General features: G+C 35.3%; 1 protein-coding gene across 1 annotated transcript in view; it reads right to left on the bottom strand.

Moving 5' to 3' along the window:
• UBR3 (ubiquitin protein ligase E3 component n-recognin 3) overlaps positions 1 to 20857 on the bottom strand; it is a 225667-nt gene that overhangs the window by 180782 nt on the left and 24028 nt on the right. The window contains exons 2-4 of the mRNA XM_060016607.1: positions 6593 to 6732; positions 3720 to 3878; positions 139 to 282 (exon numbers count right to left, since the gene is read on the bottom strand). Coding sequence (XP_059872590.1) covers positions 139 to 282; positions 3720 to 3878; positions 6593 to 6732 — 443 coding nt within the window. The remainder of the gene's footprint in view (positions 1 to 138; positions 283 to 3719; positions 3879 to 6592; positions 6733 to 20857) is intronic.

Below are 20857 nucleotides of genomic sequence, written 5' to 3' on the forward strand. Positions count from 1 at the left end.
AAATTTTTACTACTTTCACTACTTTCTTACAAAGAATGACACAGCACTTAAATTTCTTCAATAATGAGTAATGTTTGAAGGGTTTTTTGTTTTAGTACAGAAAAGTTATCATTGTTCAAATTAAATATTTAAACAAACCTTGAACTGCCAGAGTGCTAGTGCCAGCAGATGGTTCTTGTATACCATATACAAGTTTATCCTCAGGATATGTAAGTCCAGAGCTCTTCAAAGCTATAAGGTATTTTTCATGACTTTTCCTTGCATAAGCATTTTCTCCAAGACCTAATATTTAAAATAAATTCAAAATCAGAAAAAATATTCCATTCAAAACATAAGTACAGCCATCTCAATAACTAATGTATACACATATAAAATAGATGAATATTCTAATGGAGGGGAAACCCTAGAATGAATAATATAAGATAGCTTCAGACAACATTTTTGTGCTCATGTTTGGCATTAACAATCTCAGAATGCACAGCATGTTTACAACAAATAATGAAATCCACTAACTAACTGGGTATCTAGAATATGCCAGAGATTACATACAAAATACAGGGGGTGCGAAGATTAATAAGACATGATTCCTGCCTTCAAGGAACTTAAAATTACTGTAAAGAAAGGCAGATAATATGGTAAATGACAATTACGTAGCAGACTTCACCATCTCGTTTAACAACCTGTGCTCTCATAATACCATGCAGCCAGACTTAACCCAAAGCAGTTTTTGGAAAGGCTTACTAGAGAAGATAATGCCTGAGTGGAATTTTCAAACAGTAACTGAGATTACTAATTTCTGTTTTACCAAGGATAAAATGTTTTTATAATCACATTTAAGGATAAAAGTATAATTTCTACAGAAGTAGCAGTTAAAACAAATTTATTCCAAAATTTTGAGAAGTTTAGGTCCTAGAATTAAACAATCCTGTCTTTCACTTTAGCATTTGAGCATATTAATGCCAATTTTGTCTTTTGTTTTTTAATATATTATGGAGAATAGAATAACAACAAAATAAAAATACTGACATTTGAAAGTTCTTTAAAAGGAAAAATTATTCTCTGTCTGATAGCCAAGTTACCATATCATTTGCCACCTCTTAAGCAGATTATATATCTTTAATTAAGGTATCAATCTCTCTGATTAAAAAAATATATAGTAAATGAGTTTCTTTAGTATTTGCTGAGCTTTTCTCAATTACCTCTCATTGCTAGCCTCAATAATTGCAATAGATTAGTTTTGCTTTTTAAATCTCTGCCCAATGTCTGTCTGGGATAGTTTAAAAAAAAACAAAAAACAGGGCTTCCCTGGTGGCACAGTGGTTGAGAGTCCGCCTGCCGATGCAGGGGACATGGGTTCGTGCCCTGGTCTGGGAAGATACCACATGCCGCGGTGCGGCTAGGCCCGTGAGCCATGGCCGCTGAGCCTGCGCGTCCGGAGCCTGTGCTCCGCAACAGGAGAGGCCACAACAGTGAGAGGCCCGCGTACCGCAAAAAAAAAAAAAAAAACCTTCAGCACAGATTAAACAGATAGGAATACATCTATCCTTCAATTCAAGTCCAAAACTAAAAACAACCAGTTAGTCTATAAAGAATAAAGGACTTCTAGGGGTCCTATGTAAGAAATGACTAAATGTCTCCTGAATAATAAAAGCCATGTATTTATCTCAATAATAATAGATGAAATTTTTGTAATACTTTTAATTAACAAAATACACTTCATCAACCCCTCACAACAAGCCTGAGAAAAATGAACATATTATCACCATTTTTATAAGTGAGGAAACTGAGGCTTACAAAGATAACATAATAACCAGTGAGTAAGCAAGCAGTGATTAGAAATGAACCTAGACTACAAATTTAAACTTCTGAATCAAACCTAATGTAATTTCCATCACTACAAGTTAGCTTGTTAGCTAACTTGTAGGATTCTGTTACCTTCCTTTGAAGAGTATTAATTTTAATTCTACAAGACATTCAATAAACAGTCTGATCACCTAGAACTCATAAAGACTTGGTTTTATACTTTGTAAGGGGCAGATTTATAGAAAGCCTGAGATTCTTAAAAAAGCCCTGTAAATTGACAGGAATAATCTCCAAACTCTGTCAGGGTTCTAGGCTTCATTAAGGCTGATCTAGAGTAGATCTTACTCTCAGGTGTGGTCTTCTGGTGTGTCAACTTGATGCCTAGGGTATTGGTAAGGTCTCTCTAGTCTGGTTGTGCTGATACTCCAATGTCTCCCAACACTGCCTAACCTTTTTTAACCCCATAGCAGTAACCCCACAGCACTCTCTAATAAGCCTTAGGTAGTCTCATCCTGTACATGTGTATCTCAGTTCTCAGCCAAGCACTTTTAGGGGTCCCTCATACATCTACCCCACAAACTCTTGCTATTCTGCCCCAAAGATTCCAGTTTCCAACTGCTTCAGCTGCCCTAAACTGTGACCTCTGCCTCCTTAACTCAGGTGGACCACCACGCTCTGCTTCAATGCCAGCCCTCTATACTACAGTCAGGAAGTTATCCCCAGACAGAGATTCAGAGAATTTTGAGGCTCATCTCATGCTTTTCCTTTCTCCCAAAGGTTTATAGTCTTGTGCTGCCTGCTGTCTCATGTCTGAAAACAACTGCCTCACATTTTTTCCAGTTTTATGTTATTGACATAAGGGCTAGTCCAGTAGTCAGAAGCAGAAAATGTTCTCCACCCGGAATCCAACTCCACCCCATTACCACCCAACTCGCCACATCCTCTAGCTAAATGACTTTCTCTCAATGTTTTACTTCAAATGTCACTTCCTCAGTGAAGCTCTCCTACCTCCTCCATCAGTGAAATCAGGTCTCCCTTTTATACACACTTGTCCTATCCCTTCACAGTTATTTACTACAGTTTATACTTACACAATATTTTGGTTTGGAGACTTTGTTAATGTCATCTCACTCACTAGACCATAAGCTTTATAAGGGCAGAGATAGGAGTACCTGGCTTACTACGTACCTTCCCTACTCCAAGCTCTAATACCTAGCCCAAAGCCAAGCACACAGTGGGTGCTTAATGAGTACTCACTAAAGAAATAAATACATCAGATAAGACTATCTCTAAATAATACATGGTTAACAGTACACATAAAAACTTCACCACTCTAAAGAAAGAAGGTATAACTTCAATTTTCAAAACATGCTTGCTGTTCATGAGCCAGCATAAAGAACACTATTTAAACTATAAGATTTTTAAATAATTGATATATTTACCATACTATAAATTTGAACTAAAGGTTTAAAAATGAAATTATTTTATATAACAGTACAAATATACTTAATAATTTCAAGTTTTATAACTTAAACTCTACATCACTATAAAATCCTAGGCCACACGACACAAATGTTTAGAATAACAAAAATGAAGACACAAAAGTGGTTGCTGTTATTGTTTGGAAAAGGGGAAGTGGAATATAATTACGAATATGTCACACCAAATTTAGGAAACCTGGGTTCTAGTCCCAACTCTAAAATCAGGTAGTTGTGAGGTCTTAAACCAGTCATTTAATTTTTCTGGGGTTCAATTTCTTCATCCATAAACTAAGAAGTATTCTTAATAACTTCCAGCTTTAGCATTCTATTAAAAAAAATCTACATTTTACTTTTAAGTTCTAAAATACACAACTTTTAAATTATTTTAGTAATATAAGTAAATTTTAACTTTCTTCTCTTCTAAATTTTACTCACCAGAAGTCAGATCTTTGTAGCTTTGTTGGTTTGTCAAAACCTGAGTAAGAACAGACCGCATTGCTCCTCCCATTTTAGTTAGATCTTCTAAAAAGGAAATTTGAGGTTCCAAAAGCTGAAGGACTTTGTTAAGGTCTTTTTCTGATGGTACATCAGCTGCTAAAAAAAATATAATCAACTTTCTTTAAAATACTTTGCTAAGAACAATATTTTATTCTTTAAAATTATGATGACTTAGATGACAGTATTTTATAATCAAAAAGTTAATATAAGAATTCTCTTTAGAAAGCAGGAGCCCACCAAGCACCCAGCCTAGGATAGACTTGTTTAGGAAGTCAGTCCTCTGAGAAAAGACTGATGGGGAAAAGAGATGACTTCATAAGGTATTAAGCACTTAATTTGTGTAAGAAGCATTCAATTTAGGGTCCTAAACTTCCAGATATATATATGTAATCATAAGATCATCTCAAAATTAGATAAACAGTGTTTAAGAAAAAAGTTAAGATCACTCTCTAAAATAAAAGGAGAAATGAAATATAGTGAGATAGTATAAGAATATTAGGACAAAATTATGTCAGCTCTAAATTTAAACCTGTGCAGCAAATAACCCATCCACTATCATATTCCAAAAATACAGATTCATATTAGCTAGAGGTCAAAGCAACTAAAATGAAAAATACGGATGTTTTTACTAAAACAATTTTAAAATACCAGGCAAGATATGCTGGTAGAGGGGGAGAGAAGAAACCTGAACGGCAACTAAAAAAGAATATTTAAGAGGAAAAGAAAAAAAAAGATGTTTTAGAGAAACTGAGGTCTAAAAGGAAGAAGTGAATAGAGAGATTTAGGGCTTAGCCATAACTGGTTAAAAGAAGAATACATATAACGAAGCTAACAGGGGGCCTGTGTGCCCAGGAAAGGGGTCATCAAGTTCATTCAATATTTATTCAGTATCTACTACACGACAGGCACTGAGAAGCAGAACTAAATAAGACATAGTTCCTACCCCCAAGGAACTCACAACCTAGTTCAAAGATAACCTGTGAATGAAATTCTAGATAACTCTGAGTCATGGAACCCAAGCCAAAAAACCTTACTTTCTCAGTAGAAAACCAATACCGTATATTATTCTTCTTTATATTCTCCCCAATGACTTATGTAGTAACATAGTAGATATTTAATTAGCATTTGTTCTTGATTTCCAAGGGCTCTAACACAAGCTCTGGCACTGGTCTAAGGATGGTAGGGTGAAATGGGAAATGGAATTCAAGGCAACTGTCAAACCACAAGATTATCTGAGCTTCCATATCTCAGATTAGATGATTTCAAGTCCTTTCTTTAATTTTAAACAGTGATCTCTGCAGAAAGTAATGCAGAGATTTTGCATACACAGAAGAAATTAATGCTGAGCACAAGTGGTAATATAGAGAGGGAAACTTCATGAACCTAAGTTCATGAAACTCATCTTAAGACAAAAAAAGTACTTCCATTCATTCCTTTATGTTTTCAGATAATGGTAACATAATTATCAAAGCTACGTATGTATGTCATCTACCACTTATAACTGCTAAATGTCACCAAGGAAAAAATAAATATAATACACTCGTATGAATTACTCTTTGATTAAACTAATGGTAAGCTTTATGGTTCTCATAATAAATGATTTCTACCTATTACTTTTCTAAAATAGGACACTTGTAGTACAAAATGCAAACATCCAAAAAATCTGTTAACTAGCATATGAGAAATAAAATGGAAGGCAATTTCAATAACCCAGCTGGTCTCCACTTCCTTCATTCCAAAGAGAGAGCAGTTTGGGACTAAATCAAAATAATATTTCTTTCTATATTTTAAGACATACTCTGAGAGGAAGAGAAGTACTTGACAAAAGATTGTATATTTTGCTTAAAATGTAAAAGTGAAGAACTGTAAGTATTCGCTCACAATGCAAATAACATGATAGTTCTAGAAATGATGAAGATACATATTTCTTCACACTTTTAGGATGGAAAATAGAAGATAAACATGTGTGCCATAGTTTCAAATTGGATTTAAGATTTATAGAATTAAATAATTTAAAAGCTCTAAAAGTAATGCAAATGCAGTCCCTTAAATGATAAAAATGCAAGTATCACTAAAAAGGTAAAAGACATCATAAAAAGTTAACAAATTTGTTTCATACCACAAACTGATATCTGTAATTCACAATGTCAGACTGAGAACTTTAATAAATGTTATCTAAATACAAATATTTAACTAATGCATATTAATCAAGATTGTGACTAAATCTTAAAAGGTAAGAAGAATATCTGTAATTTGCATGTTTCTTTTCTCTTTTTAATACTATTAGGATGCTTACGCCCATGCATTCTACCGGTAATATGGGAGTGAGCAATTTGACCCTCTCATAAGTTATTATATATGGAGGGGAATAAAAATGTATAGACCTCTACAAAAAAGAGGGGGAGAGAGGGGGAGAGAAAGATATTGGTGAAATTTTTATCTTCTAAAAATCTAAGTTAAAGTCAAACATTTCCAGGACTTCTTAATTATGCTCTATTATAACAGAATCACAAATAAAGTCACTTTAACCCCATAAAATAATTATTTCCTCATCTGCAAAAGGCCAAATAAGTTTGATCAGAAACATTTACGATCCCAGCAGCAGAGACTGCCAAACTGTGCCTACTACAAGTATCAATGAGGTTATATAATTGATATTTAGTATGTTTTTATTTAGTCTCTGTATTTCATAGTCATCACATAAAAAATGTTAAGCAAAAAAATGGTATCTGAAAAAATTCACCTCATTATTAGTGCTAAACTTTGCTGAGAACTTAAAAAGAGTACTAATGAAAAGTGGATTAACATACCTGGTTCATTATAGCCTTCTCTTAAGTACTGAATAAGACAAAAAATAAATCTTGGAAGAACAAATTCAGACATCATCAGTAAGTCTTTGGGGACACAGGGAATATTTGAACTTGATTTAATTTGATGCCTTTTGCAAAACCTGTAATATGAAAAAGAAAAGAATTAATGGCTAAGAAATCTATTACTTCTATTTACAATATCCATAAACAGAATGTGGGCCAATATCAAAGCCAATGTATTACTTTTATGATTTTTAAGGCACCAAGTTAAAAGAATATAGTTTTAATTGGTCTTTAAATAAAAATTGGCACTTAGGAAGATTTCTTCCTAATAAAAGACCATTCTAGTTAGATTCCAATTAGAATACAAAAACAAAATCTCATTACAGAGTTTATATTTTTTAACTACAATTTATTACTTGCAAGTATTACTTTATTACTTTTACCCCTTATAAACCATTAAGTACAAACTGATCATTCCCAAGAATTTGCATTTTCTATTCCTTAACTGTTTCGAACTTATTGCATTAATGAATAGATAAGTAATATCAATACTTAAAGTTTATTTGAAAAATTTATACACTTAAGTATGCACATTCCTTCTAATCTTATTTATACTTATTTTAAAGTATGGTTGGAATATTTGAGCAAAAATGAAATAAACTATTCTATGTTCACAATCCAAACAGTCACAAATAAGGTATTTTGTGACCAAACACAAAATAACCACACTAAACATACAACATACCTAGAAAGAAACTTATTACGATGGGTGGAGAAACTATTTTAGCTGAAAAACGTAAGAGATCTGAATAGAGAAAAACTACATTCCCAAGTGGAAAAAACTTTTATTTTTCTAAAAAATGTCACTTCCACCAAACTTAATGACATTGGATTTAAATCCCAATGGGACTAATCACAAACTAATTCTAAAGTTCAAATGGAAGAATATATATGTTAAAAAAATATAAAACTTAAAAAAAAATTAATGACAGTGACCTAGACTTTAAAACATAGTATAAAGCTAACATAATTTAAGATCTGTAGTAATCTCTCTATAATGACCTATATGGGAAAATAATCTAAAAAAGAGTAGATATATGTATATGTATAACTGATTCACTTTGCTGTACAGCAGAAACTAACACAACATTGTAAATCAACTATACTCCAATAAAGATTTTTTAAAATTAAAGTAAAATCTGTGGTAATGTGATAACATCAATGGACCACAATGGAGTCTAGAAATAGACTATGTAATGACTATGTTAATCAATGTGGGGGGTGGGGGGGGGTAGAAGACTTTCAATAAATTGCTATAGGACAATTGATTCCATGCAGGAGATAAATTTGATCCTTATCTTACACCATATACAAACTATTATATATTCCATACAGATCAAAAATCAAATGTGAAAAAAATTACTAGGAAGAAAATAAACTATTCCCCTATATTATCTCAAAGAACAGAAGTCTAATAAGTAAGATTTGAAACCAAAAGTCATAAAAGAAAGATAAAAATTGGCTACATAAATCAAAAGTTTCTATGCAGAAAACAATTATTGTGTTACCAAAAAATATTTACAATAGATAAAACAGATGAAAGATTAATATCTATGATTTTTGACTCTAGAAAAATGGATTAAAAAAGAAAATAATTCAATAGAAAAATCAGCCAAAGTCATAAACAATTCACCAAAAAAGTGAATGGCTAAGAAACATATGAAAAGATGCTCAAGTTCTCTAATAATCAAAGAAATGAAGTTTATTAAAATAAAAAATGAATAAATAGAGAATCACCACTTTGTGATACCTACTAAAATAACTGACCCATGCAATGGAGCCATTAAAGGAAGGCTTGAGGGGAAATTTTCCACTTAGAGATCAGGCTGTTACATCCTTATCAATCTCAGTATCATTAGAAGTGAGAAAAAATCAGATGCTATGATGCTTGTGAAGTACAGAGCACCATTTACAAAGAGATTTTACCAAACAAGTTGACCTTGAATGACACCAAGTCTCTAGAGCTAACTTCCATTTATAGGAAACATAAGAGATAAAGGAACAAGTTAAATGACACCACAAAAATAAATAAATAGACAAATCATGAATGTAGACCATTATACAGGACAACTGACTCCGTTTCTGCAAACTGTCAGTGGCAGGGAGAAAAAGGAGGTAGAAGGATCACTTATTAAAGAGGCCTGAGAAACCCAATAACTATGTGTTTACTGATTCTAACAAACCAACTTGAAACAGGCATTTTTTAGACAACAGGAAAAGTCCAATTAAGAACTGGGTACTAGTTCGTTACATGATTTTATTAGGTAAGATAATGGCACTGTGATTACGTAAGAAAATGTTTGTGGATATTTGATAATATTAAGGAATTACCTTGTGTAGGTATGACAACAACATTGTGGTTATCATTGAATAGGAAAGTCTTGTCTTTTACATGTATCTATATAAATATTTATGAATAAAATGCTACAATGTATGGGACTTGCTTCAGAATAATCTGGTTGGGTGAAGGGAAGTAACTGGGAGTATACCAAGTCCAGCTTGAGTTGTTATTTGTAGAAACTGGGAGACTGATAAGGGGTTTTCTTATATTACACTCATTAAGCAGAATGTGGGGCAATATCAAAGCCAGGAAAGTACCACTCCCTTCAGATTTTTAAGGCACCAAATCAGAAGAATGTAGTTTTAATTGGTCCTTAAAAAACATCACCAAACGGGACTTCCCTTGTGGTGCAGTGGTTAAGAACCCGCCTGCCAATGCAGGTGACACAGGTTCGAGCCCTGGTCCAGGAAGATCCTACATGCCATGGAGCAACTAAGCCCATGCGCCACAACTACTGAGCCTGCACTCTAGAGCCCGCGAGCTACAACTACTGAGCCCATGTGCCACAACTACTGAAGCCCACGAGGCTAGAGCCCATGCTCTGCAACAAGAGAAACCACCACAATGAGAAGCCCACGCCCCGCAACAAAGAGTAGCCCCTGCTCACCACACTAGAAAAGACCCAACACAGCCAAGAAAATAAATAAATAAATAGCACCAAAGGAGTTTTTTCCTAATAAAATGTCATATCAGTTGGGTTATACTCATTGCTTTTATATCTGTCTGAAATTTTCTGTACTAAAAAATTAAAAATTTTTTAAAAGAAAGGAAATATTCGTATTTTTTAAAGATGAATACTGAAGCGTGTCACACAATGTTTGGGATTTGTTTGAAAATACTTTAGCAAAAGAGAAAAAAGGGCAAATGAGGCAAATGTGGCAAAAATCTTGATAAACATTGAGTCCAATGATGGGTATATGGAGGTTGAATGTTCTGCTGTCTCTACCTTTGTGCATGGTTGAAATTTTTGGTAACACAAACATGTTTTTTCTTCTTGCAGGTTAGGGAAAATTCACTTTACTAATTCATTGTTGGAAAGCATGTTCAGAAATTTGTTATCATACACATGGAAGTGTAAATAGATCCAGTTTTGGGTGTCATTTTGACAATATCTACTAAAACTTAATGTGTTCATAACCCTAGCTTAGCATTTCTATTTCTAGTAATTTATTATACAGAAATAATCCTAAATTTGCAAGATATATCTACAGATATATTCACTGTACCACAGTTTGCAATGCAAAAAAGTTAGAAACAACTCACGTGTTCAGTAACAGAATAAAGATTAACCAAATTAGAGTAGATCAATAAAATACTTTGCATTTATTAAAAAGAATGAGGGAGATCAACAAGTACTGAAATAGAATTATATCCAAAATAAGTGAGAAAAGAATTACATAGCATATATACACACACACACACACACACACACACACACACACACACACACACACATATACACACACATATATTTTGGAGAAAGAATAGAAAAAAATATTAATATATGTAAGGAGAAAAATATTTAGAGAAATGTACACCAAATTTTGTGGAAATTAACTGAAACTGGGTTATAGCATACTTTTACTTTCTACATTAATTCTACCTACAATGTTTGAATTTTGCATGGCAAATATATGTAAAACTGTGTAATCAAAACAAAAAAAATTTACTCCAAAAACAATAAGTTATGCCATTCATTTGGCTTTAGTTCCACAGTTTGAACATTAACTCTTAACCTTTTTTGACTCATGGACACCTTTGAGAATCTAATGAAAGTTATAACTCTTTCTTAAGAAAAATATACACAGGTGGTCCAGTGGGTAAGACTCTGCACTTCCAATGCAGGGGGCCCAGGTTCGATACTTGGTCAGGGAACTAGATCCTGCATGCATGCTGCAACTAAGAAGTCCGCATGCCCCAAGTAAGAAGTCCGCATGCCTCAACTAAGAGTCTGCATGCCACAACTAAGAAGGCTGCATGCTGCAATGAAGATCCCAAATGCCACAACCAAGACCTGGTGCAGAACGAATGAATGAATAAATAAATAAATAATTTTTTAAAAAAAGAAAAATATACACAACCAAAAAAAATAAAACCAAGTGTTCACATACTACTGAAGTCTGTCTACTCTTAAGACAGAGCTTCCAAACATCAGGTCAATAGATTACAGTGTAGAGACATGGATTTCATCAGTCCTCAGGCTGACAGACCAGGAGGGTCTGGGCAGCCTCCTCAGTTGTCTGTGTGTCCCATCCAAATATCATTTTCATATTTATCATATAATGAAAAAAATTAGAAAGTATTACACCTTAAAGTCCAAATCTTTATTTAAAGGGAAATAGAAACTTAAGAACTTCTTTCAGATGGGGTACACAAAATCTCAGTAAAATCAAAGAAATTTTTTAAATCCTACTCTATTTTAAAATCCTTTAAAGATTAAAAAAAAAAGAATCGGCTCTGTGAAACCTGTGGTGATCTAAGATAATTTAACTGAAGTGCTTACAAGCATGAATGTGAAGGAAAGAAAAAGGATAAAAGGAAAGCCAGAAGAGAAGAAAGGGAAGACATACTGGGGCACAAAGACTAAAGGATACAATGAAAAAGCAGGAAGAGAGAAAAGATTAGATAAAGGAGGGCACAGAAAGCTCTCTTAGACACTTTCTGTGTAGGAAAGAAATTAATTCAAAAAGAGCTACTGGACAGAGAGTGAAGAACATTTGAACGGTGTGCAGTGGGTTCAAGGAGTGACAATTCAACCTGGAACTAAGCTGAAGGAGCAGCAAGAATGGTCTAAGCAACCTAGGGACTGAGTTTACAAGAGTAACTATAAGATACTATAAGATCGACAAACAAAACTGGTTTTTGTATTTCACGCTGAGAAAATAGTGTGGGGAACTAAAGCATCTTACATATTACATGGCAAGTGCTCAATAAAGGCTTGGTGAAACAAAGATTTAATCTAATAGTAGAACTCCAAAAATGATTTCAAGGGAGTCCAATTAAAGGAAAAACAGAAACCCATTTAATGATCCCAGATTTTCAAATATGTTTTTAAGAACCACTATATGCCTGGCACTTAGGCCTTAGGAATAAAGGCCTTGCTCTCATGGAGGTAACTTTCTACTGGAGGAGGGGGGAGGGGGAAGGGAAAGAGGGCAGGGCAGAGGAGAGAGAAACAAAAATATGAAAAATACGCTCTACAAAAATAATATCACAGCATTATTTACAGAACGCAGCCATTAGGTGCCTTTAAATTCGGTTTGTCAGGGAAGGCCTTTCTGAAGAGGTGATATTTGGGCTACAGACCAAATGAAATGAAGGAGCTATGCTAGGCATGCAAAGCTCTGTGGGTAGAACATATTGTCAAGAGGTATGACAGATGCAACTGCATATAATCAGGTACTAAAGACCTCTCCCCAAGCGAACAGAAAAAGGGCTTTTTAGACAACTGGTATGGTTCCAAAAGAAAAATGGCAGGAAGTAATGTGTTTGCATTTGCAGTTCACAGGTCACAGATATTTTCTTCAAGGAATCCAATGGTTTTGAATGAGTAAGAAGGCTAAATATTTCTTAAAGAAACAGGATGTTATGGAAATAAATAGAATGGTCAAATAGAAGTACAGAAACAGTTGATAAAATAATCTCTCCAAATTTAATTTTACCTCAACTTTTTAAAAATTTTTCATTGACATATAACTGACAGAAGATTGCTCAAAAGCTAAGTGTGCAGCTCAATGAAGTGTCACAAACTGAACACACCCATGCAGGCACCAATCAGACCAAGCCACATAATATTACCAGCACTCCAGAAACCCTCCTTGTGATTCCACTGATACCAAATTTAAATGACTAAAAGCAGAGTTCTTGTATGCTGAGAAAAAGAGAGCGGGCAGAATAGGACAGGAGGGAAAGGGATAGGATGAGAAGAACAGAGAAGGGAGGAAAGAAAAACGACCAGAGCATTCTGGTCATCCATTTCCAAATTACTGAGACTTGGTTGGGGGCAGAAAGGCAAGGAGAAGCCAACTCAAATAACTCAACCACACATTTCAAAAATTAGAGAAGCATCTGAAATAAGCTCCCCTAAAAATTAGACTGTGGCATGTACATTACATTCCCAACTTAGCACAAATTACATACAAATACATGATATTGCATATAATTTAAGGTAATTCATAGAGATCTCTGGAGAGTTATGCATCCCAAATTAAAAGCCCCTGAAATAGCGGCTTCCCTGGTGGCGCAGTGGTTAAGAATCCACCTGCCAATGCAGGGGATGTGGGTTCGATCCCTGGCCTGGGAAGATCCCACATGCCGCGGAGTGACTAAGACCATGCACCACAACTACTGAGCCTGCACTCTACAACTCATGCTCTGCAATAAGAAGCCCACGCACCGCAACAAAGAGTAGCCCCTGCTTGCCTCAACTAGAGAAAGCCCATGTGCAGCAACGAAGACCCAACACAGCCAAAAATAAAAACAAATAAATAAATAAATTTATATTAAAAAAAAAAGCCCCTGAAATATTCTCTTCTCTTCATTTTACAGATAGGGAAGTATCAGAAACACTAAATGACACACCTAACCAATAAAATTGTTAAAAGACTCCTGAAGATCACAAAAGGCATATCGTAAAGATATATTGTATCTAACTGATCTATGTATTTAATATGACCTCAGAAAAAATATCAGTAAGGAACAAACAAGATGATTCTGAAGTTCCAACAGAAAATTAAGAATAGCTAAGAAAATTCTGTAAAATAAGTGTAATGAAAGTAGAATAGTTTTATCAGGTATTAACTTATTTTGAAGTTAAAATAATCAAAACAGTGTTGTTGGAACTTCCCTGGTGGTCCAGTGGGTAAGACTCCACGCTCCCAATGCAGGGGGCCCAGGTTCGATCCCTGGTCAGGGAACTAGATCCCACATGCATGCTACAACTAAGAGTCCACATGCTGCAACTAAGAAGCCCACATGCCACAACTAAGAAGTCCGCATGCCACAACTAAGACCCCACGTGCCACAACTAAGACCCGGCACAGAATGAATGAATGAATGAATGAATAAATAAATATTTTTTTTAAAAAAAGAAAAAAGTGTTTAAAAAAAGTCTTGTTATCTAGCTTTTAGGGAGCTTACATTCTAGAGAGTAGACGTTAATGATAAATGCAATTAAATAAACTATAAAGTAAACCAAGTGGAAGTTGGGACAGAAATTCACCTATATGTGTACTTACACCATTTCTCTAGATATACATTTCTACATCTTTAATATGTATGACTTGATTAAGGTACAGATTCATCTCATGTCTAAAATTGTTAGATTACATGAATATTTAAGAAACAAAAGGAAACATTTTAAATTCCATCTATGTAAGTTTAATATTATTTATTGGGGCCTAAAGTACTAGAAAAGTAAAAGTAAAATATTTATGAAAACTAAAAGTTCTAAATTCAATTAGAGAAGGCATATAAGATCAGAAGATTTGAAAGCAAAATTACAGACGTCAATGTATTTAACTTTTAAGATAATAAATAAATTATAAATTGAATGCTTGAAGGCAGAAAGAAAACAATGTGGTAATGGTACATGAAAAGACGTTATCAATGGACAGATTAATTGCTGTGAGTCCACAAACAGAATCAAATATATGTGGAACTTAATTTATGACAAAGGCAGATTTCAAATCTATGAGGAAACATGGCTCATTCAGAGAAATGGTACTGAGATAAATGAATAACCAGCCAGTTTGGGGGTGGCAGGGGAGAATCTCCTCACACCTTACACCATGATAATAAATAAATAAGACCCATATCAAACTTCTACAGATAAAAAATACAACATTAGAAACAAAAAATATATATCTGATGGGATAACAGTAGATTAGACACAAGAAAGAAAAGATCAGTAATTTACTGACAAAGCAATAAGAAACTATACAAAATAAAGCATGGAGACTGAGAAAAAGAACAGAGTCTTTGTGAGGTGTGGGATAATAACAAGCAATATTGTATTATATTGGAATCCCAAAAAGGGGAGAAGGTGAGACAGAACAAACATGTGAAGAATGGCCAAAATTTTTCCAAATTTGTTGAAAACCATAAAATCACACATGTAAGAACTTATCAAACCCCAAGCATAAGACACTTTTTTTTAAGCCATACCAAGTCACATCATAATCAAATTGCTGAAATCAGTGACAACAAGCAAATCTTCAAAGCAACCAGAAAACGATCCATTAGGTACAGAGCAACCAAGATACAAAAGATAGCAGACTTTTCATCAGAAATCACACAATCCAGAACACAACGGAGAGACACATTTAAAGTGCTAAAAGAAAACAAATCTGCAAATCCAGAATTCTTAACACAAAATAACTTTCTAAACTGAAGAGAAATAAAAACTTTTCAGAAAAAATTTAGGAAAATTCATTGTCATCACACCTGCACAAAAAATGAAAGTAAGTCTAATAAGCAGCCCTATGATAAGCCCACATTTTGAGAAACTGACCCTCCTATTAACAGCCATGTGGGTGACCCATCTTAGAAGTGGATCCTCCCATCCCAAGAAGCCTTCAGAAGACTGTAACCCCAGCCAAGATCTTGACTACAACCTCTTGAGAGACACTATGCCATAACCACACACCTAAGCCACTTCAGAATCCTTGGCATACAAAAAGTATAAAATAATAAATGTCCGTCATTTTAAGCTGCTCAGTTTGGGAGTGATTCGTTACACAGAAATAGATAACTACTAAAAATACTATCAACCAATCAGACCTAACAGAACACTATACCCTACAACAGCTGGATGCTCATTCCACTGCTCATAAAATGTCTCATTTCATTTTAGATTTTTAAGAAGGAAGCAGATATTATCAACTCAGAATCATATAATTAACTTAAACATACAGATAGTATTTCCAAATAATCATTGTATACATTTATCAACATATACATTGACTACATTGCATAGGATTAGCACAAGACAAATATTTCCAACACATATACCCACTCTCCATGCCCCTCCTGTTATTAAGAACTCAATTGAGGCCTCCTAACATTCATACATTGAAGTCCTAATTCCCAGTGCGACTGTAGTTGGAAACAGGACCTTTGAGAAGGTAATTAAATGAAATCACAGGGTGGGGCCCTAGTCCAATAGGACTGGTGTCCTTATAAGAAGAGAAAGAGACACCAGGTATACAGAGAGAAGGTGGTCATCTGCAGGCCAAGGAGAGAGACCTCGGGAGAAACCAAACCCGCCAGCACCTTGATCCAGCCTCCAGAAATAAATTTCTGTTGTTTAAGCCCCCAAGGCTGTGGTAATATGTTATGGCAGTGAGTAGACTACTACACTCTCTCAATAAGACATGACTGCCTAAACACACAATGGATCCAGTCTTATCACTGGAACTGAAATTAGACCAGACCAGAGATTTATGGCAATACCGACAAGCAGAAAGTATCAAAAAAAGGATATATGGATCTTATCAACTTTGTGGAATTGAAGCATTTTAAACTGACATTACATAAAGTATGCTCTCAGACCACACATTAAACTGGAAATCAGTAACGGACATACATAAAAAAGTTCCCCAAATTTGGAAATTAAATAACACACCTGTGAATAACACATGGACCAAAAACGAAAAAAAACCACATTGGGACAACTTTTTTGAACCTATGATATTTGCAAAGACCAAAAGTTTGATGATATACTGTCCTGACCAGGTAATAAAGTGACGGATATTCTGACTGTACTGTTGGAGAGAGTACAAATTAACATACCAAATATGAGGACTACCAAAAGTATAAATGCACATCCATTTGACCCAATAATCCATGGGAGATTAGAGTCAGGACTGCCTAATTTCTAATCTGGAACTCTTTTCCACCATATCTATGAAGACATTTTCTCAAACCACAGTCAAAGAAAGAATTCTCATATGGTGTCCAAATAAAAGAGATAAGCTGGAAGATGTAGGCTAGCCAAAATAATGAAATATTGTAATTCCCTTAGCTTTCAATGGTTTGAAGAAACAATCAAAGAGAATATCAAAATCAGGGCTAATTCAAAAAATCTGACCCAACGGGAAGTACAGACCGGCATCTGGCCAGGGAGCACAGCCTTGGGACCCACCCAACCAGCAGTGATTAAGAACCCAGCCTGTGACCCCACCCAATCACAGAGTCCAAACAGCTACACCACCCAGCCAGGGAACCCAGTGTGTGACCCTGCACAACCAGAGGTGATTATGGAGCCCAGACAGTGGCCCCACTTGACCATGGATCCAAGCCAGCAGCCCCACCCACCCAGGGAGCCTAACCAGTAGATTCATCCAACTATGGAACCGAGCCAGCAGGCCACTCCAACCTCAAAGCATGGGCAGTGGCCCCACCTCACTAGACATGCTGAAAGCAAATGCTGCCTGCTAGTGTACACTACCAGTTGGCCCACCCAGAATCCCAAACTGGGCTGACTGGAGGTCTCTCTCTGACAAAGTGAACCTAAGAAGACCACTTCCTCAAATGCACAGATGCCAACACAAGGACAGAAGGATCACAAAGAAATCAACTAAACCTGAAACCACCAAAAAAAATTAATAAAGCTCCAATAACTGACCCTGAAGAAATGGAGATCTATGAATTGAACAACAAGGAATTCAAAATAATACTCCTAAAGAAGTTTTGTGAACTAGAAGAAAACACAAATAACTGAAAATAGGGTGAAAATACATGAATAAAACAAGTGTAAAAGATACGGAAACCACTTTAAAACATAAACGGAAATCCTAGAGCTGACGAATATAATGACTGAACTAAAAAATTTAACACAAAACTTCAACAGGAGACTTCAACCAAGCAGAAGAAAGAATCAGTGAACTCAAAGACAAGTAAATTGAAATTATCCAGTCAGATGAGCAAAACGAAAAAGAAATGAGAACGAATGAGGAAAGCCAAAAGGACTTATGGGAAAACAAAGAATCAGTATGTGGGGACTTCCCTGGTGGTTGAGTGGGTAGGACTCTGCACTCACAGTGCAGGAGGCCCGGGTTCAATCCCTGGTTGGGGAACTAGATCCTGCATGCATGTAACAATTAAGATTTCACGTGCCACAACTAAGAAGTCGACATGCCACAACTAAGAACTCACATGCTGCAACTAAAAATCCCACATGCCACAACGAATATCCTGTACACTGCAACTAAGACCTGGCGCAGCCATAAATTAAAAATAAATTAATAAGTTTTTTAAAGAATCAATATATGGATTATGGGAATCACAAAAAGAGAAGAGAGAAGGGGATCAAAAGATAAAATGGCTGAAAACTTCCCCAATTGGGGAAATAAATGGACATCAAGATTCCTGAGGCCCTGAAGTCCCTAAACAGGTTTAGTCCAAAAAGGGCTCATTGAGACACATTATAACTAAGTTATCAAAAGTCAAAGACAGAGAGAGAAATTTGAAAGCTGCAAGAGGAAAGTGAATCATCACACAAGGGAGCCCCCGTAAGTCTACAAGTGGATTTCTCAACAGAAATCTCACAAGCCAGGAAAAAGTGGGGTGAAATATTCCCCCAGATCCTTTTTTCTTTCTCAGGGTTGCTTTGATTATTTGGGTCTTTTGTGTTTCCATACAAATTGCAAAAGTTTTTTGTTCTAATTCTGTGAAAAATGCCATTGGTAGTCTGATAGGGATTGCATTGAATCTGTAGATTGCTTTGGGTAGTATAGTCATTTTCACAACATTGATTCTTCCAATCCAAGAACATGGTATATTTCTCTATCTTTTTGTCATCTTTGATTTCTTTCATCAGTGTTTTATAGTTTTCTGAGTACAAGCCTTTCACCTCCTTAGGTAGGTTTATTCTTAGGTATTTTGTTCTTTTTGTTGCAATGGTAAATGGGATTGTTTCCTTAATTTCTCGTTCTGATCTTTCGTTGTTAGTGTATAGAAATGCAAGAGATTTCTGTGCATTAATTTTGTATCCTGCAACATTCCAAATTCATTGATTAGCTCTAGTAGTTTTCTGATAGCACCTTTAGGATTTTCTATGTACAGTATCATGTCTTCTGAAAACAATAACAGTTTTACTTCTTCTTTTCCAATTTTATTCCTTTTATTTCTTTTTCTTCTCTGATTGCCGTGGCTAGGACTTCCAAAACTATGCTGAATAAGAGTGGTGAAAAAAAAAAAAAGGAGTGGTGAGAGTGGACATCCTTGTCTTGTTCCTGATCTTGGTGGAAATGCTTTCAGTTCTTTAACACTGAGTATGATGTTTGCTGTGGGTTGGTCATATATGGCCTTTATTATGTTGAGGTAAGTTCCCTTTATGCTGATTTTCTGGAGAGTTTTTATCATAAATGGGTATTGAATTTTGTCAAAAGCTTTTCCTACATCTATTGAGATGATCATATAGTTTTTATTCCTTAATTTGTTAACATGGTGTATCACACTGATTGATTTGGGTATACTGAAGAATCCTTGCATCCCTGGGATAAATCCCACTTGATCATGGTGTATGACCTTTTTAATATGTTGTTGGATTCTGTTTGCTAGTATTTTGTTCAGGATTTTTACATCTATGTTCATCAATGATATAGGTCTATAATTTTCTTTTTTTGTGATATCTTTTTCTGGTTTGGGTATCAGGGTGATGGTGGCTTCGTAGAATGAATTTGGGAGTATTCCTCCCTCTGCAATTTTTTGGAAGAGTTTGAGAAGGTCTGGTGTTAGCCCTTCTCTAAAGGTTTGATAGAATTCACCTATGAAGCCATCTGGTCCTGGACTTCTGTTTCTTGGAAGATTTTTAATTACAGTTCCAGGTTCATTACTTGTGATAGCACCACGTAACACCATACACAAAAATAAACCCCAAATGGATTAAAGACTTAATGTAAGACCAGACACTATAAAACTCTTAAAGGAAAACATAGAAAAAACACTCTTTGACATAAACCACAGCAAGATCTTTTTTGACCCACCTCCTAGAGTAATGAAAATAAAAACAAAAATAAACAAATGGGACCTAATGAAACTTAAAAGCTTTTGCACAGCAAAGGAAACCATAAACAAGATGAAAAGACAACCCTCAGAATGGGAGAAAATATTTGCAAATGAAGCAACTGACAAAGGATTAATCTCCAAAATTTACAAGTAGCTTGTGCAGCTCAATATCAAAACAAACAACCCAATCCAAAAATGGGCAGAAGACCTAAATAGACATTTCTCCAAAGAAGATATACAGATTGCCAACAAACACATGAAAGGATGCTCAACACCACTAATCTTTAGAGAAATGTAAATCAAAACTACAATGAGGTATCACCTCACACCTTGTCAGGTGGCCATCATCAAAAAACCTACAAACAATAAAGGCTGGAGAGGGTGTGGAGAAAACGGAACCCTCCTGCACTGTTGGTGGGAATGTAAATTGATACAGCCACTACGGAGAACAGTATAGAGGGTCCTTAAAAAACTAAAAATAGAACTACCATACGACCCAGCAATCCCACTACTGGGCATATACCCTGAGAAAACCATAATTCAAAAAGAGTCATGTATCACAATGTTCATTGCAGCTCTATTTACAATAGCCAGGACATGGAAGCAACCTAAGTGTCCACTGACAACTGAATGGATAAAGAAGATGTGACACATACATACAATGGAATATTACTCAGCCATAAAAAGAAATGAAATTGGGGCTTCCCTAGTGGCGCAGTGGTTGAGAATCTGCCTGCTAATGCAGGGGACACGAGTTCGAGCCCTGATCTGGGAGGATCCCACATGCCGCGGAGCAACTAGGCCCGTGAGCCACAACTACTGAGCCTGTGCGTCTGGAGCCTGTGCTCCGC

Source organism: Delphinus delphis, chromosome 7, assembly GCF_949987515.2.
Source record: "Delphinus delphis chromosome 7, mDelDel1.2, whole genome shotgun sequence".
Taxonomy (NCBI): domain Eukaryota; kingdom Metazoa; phylum Chordata; class Mammalia; order Artiodactyla; family Delphinidae; genus Delphinus; species Delphinus delphis.